The 11,419-nt window shown below is 42.7% G+C and overlaps 1 protein-coding gene across 7 annotated transcripts in view; it reads left to right on the top strand.

Moving 5' to 3' along the window:
* The first annotated feature begins 1,619 nt into the window (after nucleotides 1-1,619).
* The window catches only part of SYT14 (synaptotagmin 14), a 90,111-nt gene continuing 80,311 nt past the window's right edge, over nucleotides 1,620-11,419 (top strand). For 4 of the 7 annotated variants that reach the window (XM_027641389.1, XM_027641388.1, XM_027641387.1 and 1 more), the window contains exon 1: nucleotides 1,648-1,707. Coding sequence is in view for 3 of the 7 variants with exons in the window: in XM_027641392.1 (XP_027497193.1) it covers nucleotides 1,695-1,707 (13 nt within the window). In the remaining 4 variants the exon portion in view is untranslated. Of the gene's footprint in view, nucleotides 1,708-11,419 lie in introns of all 7 variants that reach the window. The other 3 variants (XM_027641392.1, XM_027641391.1, XM_027641390.1) reach the window with 1 other exon arrangement.

Genomic DNA, 11,419 nt, shown 5'->3' with positions numbered 1-11,419 from the left:
GCAACTGCAGACCCTCAGGGAAAGAGAGGATGGTCCAAGTTCAAGAGAGCTGAGGAAAAGTCAGGGAAGGGAGAGGAAGGACCTGAGGCAGGTAGGACAGAGGAAGGAGTAGCACCAGAGGCTCCAGCAACTCCTGTTGACCTGCTCCAACAGGTCCACATCCTTCTTATGTTGGGGGCCCCAGAGCTGGACACTGTATTCTAGGTGGGTTCTCATGAGAGCAGAGTAGAGGGGGAGAATCCCCTCCTTTGACCTGTTGGCCACACTCCTTTTGGTGCAGCCCAGGATACAGCTGGCTTTCTGGGCTGCAAGTGCACCTTGCCAGGTCATGTCCAGCTTTTTGTCAACCAAGCAAGTCCTTGTGAATGTGGCTCCATATGAGAGTGTTCTCTCAGTTTTATGCCCCTAAAACTATAGGAAATTGAGACTACAGTTACAGAACGTTATGGTTAGGAACAGAAGACCCAACCATGCTCAAATGTCATCTTCCTAGTGCACCAAGTCAGTCAGAGGTGTGATGGGAGGAATAGAGTCTGTCACCACGCTGCCATGTATTACAGGAGACCTGGAGCACGTGAAGGTTGCATGTGTAATTTCAATGATGCTATTTCAGTGGTTTTACTTAGCAAAACTTTTTTCAATGTTTTTACAGGGTTGTACAGGCCCTTGGTGTGGCCAAACATACGTGCACACAGGGAAGCCACATGCATGTGACTGCAGGTGCTGGGGGAGCGATGTTCTGGACTTGCTGATGGAAGCATTGGTGCAGCCTCACCTTGAATATTGTGTGCACTTTTGGGCACCACAATGTAAGAAAGATATTAAACTATTGGAGAGTGTCCAAAGGAGGGTAACAAAGATGGTGAAGGGCCTTGAGGGGAAACCATAGGAGAAGTAGCTGAGGTCACTTGGTCTGTTCAGCCTGGAGGAGAGGAGACTGAGGGGAAACCTCATTGCAGTCTAAAGTTTCCTCACAAGGAGAAGAGGAGGGGCAGGCACTGATCTCTTCTCTGTGGTGACCAGTTACAGGACCCGAGGGAATGGCCTGAAGTTGTGTCAGGGGAGGTTTAGGTTGGATATTAGGAAAAGGTTCTTCACCCAGAGGGTGGCTGGGCACTGGAACAGGCTGCCCAGGGAAGTGGCCACAGCACCAAGCCTGACAGAGTTCAGGAAGCGTTTGGACAGCGCTCTCAGGCACATGGTGTGACTCTTGACGCTGTCCTGCGCAGGGTCAGGGGTTGGACTCGATGTGGGTTGTGGGTTCCTTCCAACTCAGGACAGCCTGAGTGATTCTGAGAAGCATGGCTTGGCTGACACTAGTGCCCCTGGAGCCTTGGCTTCTGTTCCAGGCAACCGCTTTTGGAAAGGAAACCCACGGAACAGAACGGCGGGAAGCGCCGGGATCTTCCCCTGACGGACAGCAGCGTTACCGCCCCGCAGCCGTGAGGCGCCCGGGACTCCCCGCACCGGGGCCAGGCGGGGCCGGACGGCGGCGGCGGGAGCGGTGACGCGCCGGGCGCGCTCCGGAGGCGGCCCCGCCCCGCCCCGCTCACCTCCCCGGCCCGCCCCGGCCCGCCCCGCCCCTCCCGCCGCTCCCGCCCCTCCCGCCGCTCCCGCCTGGCTTCCGCGGCGCCCGGCAGCGCCTCTCCTGCGTGCGCTCCCTCCGCTTGGTACGGCCCACCCCGCCGGGGATCATGGCGATTGATGGTAAGTAGGCCAATAACGGGCTCCTCTCTCTCGCCCCGAACCGCTCCCCTCCCCCAGCCCCCTCCTCTCCCTCTCCTCCCCCGGGCACGGGCAGGGGGGCGGCTCCGGGGGGAGGGAGGGCTCCCACCGCGGCGGGAGGTGGGGGCGCACCGAAGCGAGTGGTCCCCCAGCCGGGGAGGGCGGCGGGGGGCGCCTCCTCTGCTCCCCGTCCCCCTCGGCCCGGCTGCGGGGGGTACAGTGCCGGGGCTGTTTGATGGTGGGGGAGAGGTGAGTGTGGTGTTCCCTCCTCCCGTCTCCGCGCCCAGGAGCCGGGCAGGGGTAAATAAATCCTTGGCACGGTGGCCGGCATCCTTCCTCCTCCTCCGCCGCCTCCTCCTCCTCCGCCACCTCCTGCCCCGGGGATGCCGGGCGTGCGAGGACCCGAGGAGGACGAAGCCATCCATCCCCCCGTGCCTTGAGCCGCCTTTGCTCTGTCGGGGAGGCGGGGGCGGGCGGTGCAGCCCCCGCGGCCGGGGCTTTGCCGCCCCTGCCCGCCGCTGGGTCCCAGACCCGCACCCGGGCTGAAAATGTGGGTGCTGGAGGTGCGCAGCCCTTTCCACCCTCCCCACAGGGACTTTGCCAACTGCTTTAAAACTCGTTGGCCCTCTCCTGGCCTCTGAGTCTCTGAAAACTGAGTCCCCAGGCGAGGGATGCTCCCCGCTCTCCGCCGGTTGCTGGGAGCTAACAGGCTGCACAGGAGCCTGGTGTCCGCAGATCTTTCTAGTCATCACTTAGAAACAACAACAAAGGAGCGAGACGTTCGAGACACTTGTTGGGTTTGTTTGGAGATGATCATCCTCAATGGCAGGACTTCTGAGCTTTGCTCTGAAGCCTCTCCTCTCGATTCTGAGAGTAATTTTACACCTCGATAAAAATCCTTTTAAAAAAAAAAAAAAATCCCAGAACTTTATTTCCAGCCAGAGAAGATCCTAAGGTATGCAGCTTCCCCGACTGAGGTGTTTCTTTCTGAAAGCGTCTGTTGTTATAACTTAAAGAATCTAGGAAAACAGTGAGGGAGGAGGAAAAACAAACTGTTCTCGTTTGTTTCGCATGTGGGATGCTCCTCTGCTGTCAGTTTTCCCTGGATTAGTAATTCAGGCCTCTGTAAAGAGAAGTTGCACTGCGCAAGCAGAGCTGCATGTTCACCCTGTCTTGGAAGCTGTGCGCACCAGGAGTCTGAGCTGGCCAGCTTTAAGTTGGCTGGGTTCTTTTCTGCTGAAAAGTCCTCTTAATATTATCAAGAAGATAGCAAAAAATTTCTGCTGGGTCTGGACTTTTTACATAATCCGAGCTCAGAAAGAAAAAAATTATCAGTCCTTCAAAGTCTGTCTCTGTTTTCATTTTAAGCAGCATTATCCCAGAAATCTGTGGGAATCTGTTAGATCTGAAAATATTCACAGAATGTGAAATTCATGTGTAATATTTTCAGAGGATTTAGGGTATTACTTCTTAAAAGTTAAAGCAAATAATCGTGGATGAATAAAACAATCTAGCCTTTGAAAAGAATGCAACACTTCTCATTATGGCCAGACTTTAGAAATAGCCCAACTCTTGTAGATATATGAAATATTCAAAATGGGGCTTAGGCTCTTGAGAAAATTGGGTGCATAGTTTACAGTTAAATGCAGAGGCAGAATAAAAAAAAAATCCAATCACGAAAGTGGTCTGCTGGGTTTTGATTTAGTACTCTTCCTGAAGACAGAAAATGCAATGTATTTTTCTGCTGTAGTCTGTAGCAGGCATGCATCCTCCTCTTTGTTTTCAGCTGAATGGCTCACTATCTTGATGTTCTCTCCCTCCCGTTAGTGCAACAGTACCTTGCCTTGGCTATACTGTTTAGCAGTACTGTGTTCTGACCAGCAGTGCTAAAATATGAGTTTGATTTGGTTAAATACTAACTCTTGAAGTTGGCATCAAACCGTGGGATTTCTAGTCTAAACTGTCAAAATACAGAATTTGCATTGTGTCCAAGTAAATTTGTAAATGTATTTAAGTAAACAGAGAAAATACTTTGCTCAGTTTTAAAGACACAGCATTTGGACAGATTCTTTAATTTTTTTTTTTTTTGGTAGAGGCACAGGAAATAAGCAAGATTGAAGACTTCTGTTTGAAGAATTAATATAAAATAGTTCAAAACCCCTTCAAAGCGGGACATAGATGTGAAGAGTGCACAAAATTAAAAGAGCTCAAGTTAAAATAGAATTTGTTAGCTGCTTTTGGCTGTTCTCAAAAATCTCTTAAGTACCATTTCCTGTGTCACTTTGTCAGTATACCAGCTGACAGTGAACCCCAAAGTTTTTATAAAAGTGAGGCTTTTTGTATCAAGTGTTATAGAGAACCACGGAGCCACTGGCCATGGCCAGTGGCCATTACCCTTTTAGTCAGTGTCAATGCTTTGTTACAATCACTAAGAGACTTCTAAAAGATGAGTATTCTTCATATGATCATGGTTCAAAGCCCTCATCTAGTGATTGCAGGAACACATAGATCTTTTTCTTTAGAAAGTTGATGTCATGTTAAAATATGTTCCTTTTGTATTTCTTTATAAAGACATCAGGTTACAGTTTGCATAGGTCAGGCAGTCTCAGATTTATGAGGAAACAACAAAGAACAACCCAATTGGAGAAGTTTTGGCAGAAATGAGATTAAAGGATTATACTTGTTATTTCTGTGTAGATGTCTCCCAAAACAAAATTAGTATTAGCTAGGAGCTCTGTTTTATCATGCAAGGTAATTTATTGCTTAACTTTTCCACTTTTTCACAGGGAAAGATTAAATTAATAAGTAGAGTATCAGAACAGGAAGGTGACAAATATGGTAGAGAGTAAGACCAAACTGAAAGCAGTAGTATGACCAGACTGGTGGGCAGTCTGAGGTTAAAATGCTCCCACCTACAGCTGCCCAGACCTGGAGTCTTGTGGCAGTTTGCTGGGACTGGGGAGAAGGTTGAGGAGTCACTTCTGAGAACCCTTCAGCATCACTGTGGCAATGATCCTTATGGCAGCATTAACTTGATTTCTCTATGCTGCTTTTGCTCTTTTGAGCAATAGCAAAGCTTTGGCATCTTAAGAGAGGTCTGTTGAATTGAGGTCTAGGTGAGGAGCTAGCAATGGAAACCACACTGCATTGCATGGAGGAGGGAAAGGAAATGTAAAAGGTCACAGGTGGGATACTTTATAACCTAAGGCAGAATTGTATCTCTTGCATAGCCTCTTGAATCTACTTTTACCAGATTTTTGGGCTGCACTTGAACATGCTGTAATGTAGTACAGGCTGTACAAAAGTTTATGTTGCTGAAGGAGGGGAATACATCTGGAGATTAATCTTTTCAGAACAAGTTAATTATTTTCAAATATAAACACTTTCCTATGGTTTATGTTGTAAGGAGTTTAGTGTTAAGAACTGAGAAGTTGTATTAAAGAGAATAATGAGCCAGCCAGACAAGAGGAATCTGGTAGAGAAGAAAGAATTACACCTTGGTGCTGTCATCTAATAAGTTATTGATAGTGAGACTAATGAACATGGCTTCCCATATTTTTCCCCTGTGATCCTTTCAGTTGAACACTTCTTCCTGATGTAGAGGCCAAGGTCCTTGCCATGTGTCTAGGTTTTTGATCATTTTGTTCTTGCATCTCCTGAGCGTCTCTGAAGTGTCCTGATTGATCTCTTCGATGCTTCTGAAAAAATTGTCCCCTTCTCTTTCCTCATCTGCCAGCTGTTTGGTTTGGAGGAGGCATCTGCAGCTCTGTGTGGTGTGCAGAGTTTTTTTTGGCCAGTGGTCTGTCCTCATGTTTAATGGGGTCTGTGTTTGTGTTATATTTGACTGGTAATGTTTATAAAACAGTGAATACTAAACGTATGAAGTTCTTAAAACCTTCTGTCAATTTTGTCTTAAATTAGCCAGCGAATCTAAGACAAAACAGTAAACAATAGAAGGATGGGGCAGGAAGCGAGTTGATTAATTATATAACCCTCATTTCCTTGGGAAACAAAGATAAAAATTACTGAATGAACCTACTTTTTGTTTATGTATACAAAAAGAGAGAGGATTTAAAACACTGCTTCATATAGGTTACATGAAAACTATACCTACTTGTAAATTTCCAGAATCCAGAAAAGGAAACAATGGAACAATTAGCTGCTTACAGTTAGGTAGGAGTATCATAAGTGGCTTGTAGGTTTTATCTGGCTTGGGGAACAGTTTTATCTTGACTTCCTAGTTACCTGGGATATTGAGGTATCACTGCAGCATGTACTAGAAGGGTGTAAGATGACATGGAGATCCTCGAGCTAGTGCTGATCTGAATTGGCAGTAGTGCTTCCAAATCCAAATCCCAACCAGGACAGGGGTTGAGCAGCAGCATCAGTATTAAAAAAGCCTAAACATAAGAGGACATATTTTGTGCTTAGGCCCACTTTTAAACACATTTGCGTATTGTGGAGTGGATCACATGTCTGGGTATCAGATTTGATCAGCCACAGAGAATCGGTTTAATGCTGCCTTGTGCTTGTTCATTGTCTGTAGTGGAAACTATTCAGTGAATGCCTGGTGTGGTCATTGTAGGGATGATTCTCTGCATTATTTGCTGATGACAGCAAAAACCTTGTGCCATATGCAAAATCACCAGTTTCCTGGTTGGATTTGTCTTACACCATCATCGCTGTAGTGTTGAATCTGTTGAAATAAGGAAAGCCATTAGGTCTCTATCACCTTTCAGATTATAGAGGGAGAGGGCTATCTTTTTTTAAAAAAAAAAGACATGTACCTTCTAATGCTCTACAGACTTCTTTTTGATAAGTTCCCTGTGGGCTGAGGTGTAACTATCATAGTTAATATAAGAACAGGTGATGTGTTCAGAGTGAAATTTTCTTGAATTCTGTTCATTTTTAGTGCTTAGCACTTTCGCAAATTGGAACTCTTGACGTTCAAGATGGGTGTGCAGGAAAACAAACACACAGCCACTACTTGATTAAAGATGTTGCCTTATATTGCTGCCCATCAAAATACAGGAGATCTCTAAGAGAAGAAAGAGTCTTGCTGTCTTCTGGAGAACTTTCAACTGTTTTAACTATTAGGTCATATTTTCTCTTCCACCTAATTCAATTATAATTCTTCCAGCTTTTGTAATGAATAATGCAAGGAATCCACAGCTGATACAAATTTTTTCCTGAATATTGTCAGGTTTTGAACTGCATAAGGCCAAGGACCTATGTTGTATGAAAAAGTTGAAATGGATTTCAAGTCATCAGTTAATCCTTGCACCTCCTGATTTTTGCATATTTAACTCTTGGAGGTGTTAGGTGTTTTCTGATTTCTGAGTAATTCTGTCCCTAGAGTGAGAGGGGGAAACTTTGGGAGGATTTTGAAAGTTAGTTTTAAGACAGCAAATGAGTGTTGAGTTTGTGAACTAATAGGTAGCATTCTGCAGGGAAGCATAGTCTTCAGTGTGAAAAGGAGTAGGTTCAGTATGGCTGACACAAGCAGTTTTCCTACTAATTGGAATTCTTTTAAATACAAATTCTTTCTAGTAATTTCCCTTTGTATCACAAACTTACTGCATTGTGTGAAATGTGAGAAGTCCAGTTACTGATACTATTTCTGTGAGTATATTTTTCTCCATAGACCATAGAATCATTTTAAAAATAGAAATATTTCTCAGCTTACTTTCTGTTTTGAAACTCTGCTCTAGAGTAGTGATTAGTGGGGGTAACTAAAAATATAAGAATTAGCTAAAAGTCTTGCTAATTTTTCATCCTTTTTCTGCTATCACCTTTTTTTGTTGACATCTTCCTTTTTATTTCCAGAACATTTGATAACAGTGTACATTGCTTGGCAATGCATATTTAATAATTTTGGCATTTGCAATGAAGTTCCTTTTGTAGCTTTCAGTTCTTCTAAAAAAAAAATTTAAAGATTTTATATTAGGTCATCAGATTTGAACCATTTATACTGGATGGATGTTTCTGTGCTAGTTATATTTACTGTATTTCTTTATTTCCATCAGTAAGACTTATCTGAAGAAGTACTTGACTGAGAGTTAGGTAAAATAAAGGACTTCTTTTTTTTTTAAGTGCAAATTCTATTTCAGTTGTCAGAAGAGGAGGAAAAGAAAAGTGTCTGGTCATTCTGGATAGGAAGGAAGGTGAGATAATACTATTTTCATGATGGGAGAGAAAGTCCCAAATAACCTCTTTGCTTTATTACTTGGTCAGCTTAGAAAATCTGTACTGTCTCCAGAAATGGCTGTGCTAGTCTTGATTAATTGTCATTGATTGCTAATTCATTGATCAGTGCCATTGGTTCTGTTGATTACAAATATAATTCAAAAGTAAATATCTTCCGTGAGAAAACTGGTTTAATGTTTGTCAGTACTTTTATGGTTGCATAACAGCAAACAAAATATTCTTGGGAAAGGTAGATGACCTTATCCTTAGGGTAAGAAATTACTGGACAGTGATCATTTTAAGTGGTGCTAGCAAAGAAGACAGTCTTTACCATAGGAGTTTGCATTATAAAACCAGAACATTGATTTCTGACTTTTACTCTTGAAAACTTCTGGTCTTGAACATGTCTGCTGCTAGTTTAATCTGATACTTATTTCTCTTATTAGTGAGTTAGACTGTGAATAATTGTCTTTATTCACCTGCTTGCATCCACTCTCTGTTGTGGTTCTAGAGTCTTAGTCTATTAAGCCATTCCTGATATGGAAACCATTTGTGTTTTAACTGTTTTCACTGACCCTTTTTTTTCTTTTTTTTTGCATTTCTCTGTGTGTTCTGTGGTTCCATTTTATTCTTTGAGGTGGTAGGACCAAGAGGAGACCAAAACCGCATAAAACATACAAGATGCGGGTATATAAATCAGTATATAAAATAGCAAATTTTATTTTTTTTTAACTTGCTCTCTCTTTCCTTCTAAACTCAGACGTTGTTTGCTTTTTAGTTTGCTTTTTGACTAGTTCTAAGCATTCAACTTTAAACATTTCATTTTTTCCATAACCAATATTATTTGTAGACTAAAATCGTGAAAAGGTTGCAGAGGTGATTTTACACCACGAGGAAGGATGGGCTAGTAAATATATGTAACCTTTTTAGGACAAACAGCATACCGATGCCAGCTGTAGAGTTGCTGTTCTTTCAAAGTCTTTTCAACTTTATTTTCCATTGCTGTTAGCTGTCTGTTCATCTAAAACCAGATTCTTCCTTAAATTCAGTTCATGGTATGAGACAGTTTCTCAAGGAGTAGATTTGTTGATGTATGTAACCCAGAACACTTTCATTACGGTTGTCTCTTTCGATAAATTTGTAGTATGTTACATGAAACAGCTTAGCATAAGAATGGGTTTTCTGAGTATCTTGTATTCACAGCAGAAGCATTAGTATTTCCACATGCTTCAGACACGGTAACATTAATGGTGTTAGGCTTTATTCGCTTGTATCCCATTTTACGTTTCTGCGCTGTAACACTTCTATTTCATGCATTTGCTGCACAGCCTTGTTGTTTCTTTCTCATTTGACAGTCCTGCACACTCAAGCCTTACCTGTGAGCTGTAGTTTTAACTATGACCGTGTCTGACGAGGGGTCCCAGAGCAGGAGGGAGGGAGCTCTGCTGAAAGGCATGTCCCTTGCCATTGCTGTGCGTGGGCAGCAGCTACTCCTCTGCAATTCAGCAAGGTGGACTCTCAAGGGCTGTAATGAACACTGTGCCCCTCACCCTCTTTGTGCAACTCAACCTGCGCAGTGTTGTTGTTCTGCACTGGAATTTTGTGGATTTGCCAAGGGAAAAAATAGTTGTCTAATGTTGAATAAAATGTTAAGTAAACATTTGTTGAATGTGGTCCAAACTTATGAAAATGCTAATTAAAATACCATCCTCAGCAGGAAAGTAATTTATCATATAAAAAGTACATCCCCAAAATTACTCCCGATGACAAAGGCTTTTGTGATACAATGTAATGTTCCTCCGCAGCTGCTAATATGGATTTGTTGCTGAGCTGAAGAATAATGAATTTTTTACGCACCACAGTTTTGGTACTGGAACTGAGACTGTACGACATGTTTATTGAAGGGATGGAATGTACCCTTGCTGAGTTTGTGGGTGATGGCAGGTAGGGGGCAGTTAATAAGCTGGAGAGCAGGGCTGCTGTATGGCAGGTGCTCGACAAGATAAAAAGCGACCTGAAGGAACCTCAGAAACTTAAATAAGGACAAATGAAGCCTGAGCCCGTGCAGCACTAGATGCTGCAGACAAGCTGACCAGAAGAAACCCTGTACAAAAGACCCTGAGGTGAACAGCAAGTTCAGGGACCAGCCAGGTGCCTCTGGCCTGTATCCAGTTGTGGTAACCCAGCATGAGAGGATGGCAAACTGGAGTTTGTCAGCAGAGTGGCACTAAGTTGGGAGGGAACAGAGTACATGGCACATGAGGAGAGACGTAGGCAATACATTTGTGGAGGAGACTCTTACTGCAGCCTTTTACTGTATAAGGGGGTCTCAGAGATGGAGATGAGGTCCTAAGCTGTGCAGTGAAAGCACATGAGGCAGTGAGTGTGAGCTACATCAAGGGAAGTCCTGGCTGGCTGTGAGGAAGAAGTGCTCACAATGAGAGGGAACTGGTGGTGTCTTTGAGAGGTCGTGGAATCTTGGGCATTGCAGAACTTGGTTGGTTGAGACCCAGAGCAATCTCCTGTAAAGCTGGTCCTAGTCCTGTTCTGAAGTCATTCCCAACCTAAATCCCTCTATGATAATGCTAGTGTTATGTTTCCTAGACAATTATTTTCAGCGTCCAGTAGTGAAGTTTCACCTGAAGTCCAAACATAGTAGAACTTTGAAGTGGACTCATTTTAGAAAGACGTAAAATTTTCAATTAATACAAAATTCAGGAGGTACTTTGTCTTCTTTGATGTACACCTTTTCATCTCTTTGGTTTTAATAGTCATCTTGGCAAATAGTGACTTGATATACAAAATCTTTGTCTTAAACTGAGAAAATGAAACTTCATCAGGTGTTTCAACTGCCTCTGAAAACCATCTGGCCATTCTGTTTGTGCTAAATGTTTGAATGTTTCAGATTTTTAGGATGGTTTTTTAGGTGGTTTTTCTTGCTCAAGAAAATGAAAATGTTTTGTTGAATGTGCAATTCTAGAATTACTAAATTTTTCATTATTTTTCATTTTACTTCTATTGTCTGAAATTAGGAAAAGTTCTGTATCCCCAGGTGGGTGTGTTTCTATTCTCAGATTACATTTTGGACAAAATATTATGTAGTTTTATATGCAAACTCACTTAAAATTTTAAAATCTTAAATATGAGATCACATTCATAGTCAAGATGAAGTAAAATTAATAATAATTTGTGTCTAAATCAAACTTAAATTTTAATTACCTATAAAATTACGGTGAACTAACACTAAATTAGGATCAATTACTTAAAAATAGTATTTAAAGAGTAAAATTTAAGACGGTCATTCCACTGAACATTTGGGATCTGTGGGCTAACTGACACAAACTCAGTTTTTTCAGACCGAAGTGCTAAATTAGCAGTCATCCAAATATTTGCTGTCATCCAAATATTTTCAGTTTAGTTTCTTTCAGTGTCTAGGTTGTTCAAAGCTGAGAGAATTCTTGGAAGTTGGAAAGACATAAAAACTTGTGTTCATTTGTTAATCTATGAG

The sequence above is a fragment of the Corapipo altera genome, unplaced genomic scaffold, assembly GCF_003945725.1.
Source record: "Corapipo altera isolate COAL_440 unplaced genomic scaffold, ASM394572v1 48b, whole genome shotgun sequence".
Taxonomy (NCBI): domain Eukaryota; kingdom Metazoa; phylum Chordata; class Aves; order Passeriformes; family Pipridae; genus Corapipo; species Corapipo altera.
Note: the sequence above shows the minus strand (reverse complement) of the source record. Positions and strands in the feature narration are given on the sequence as shown.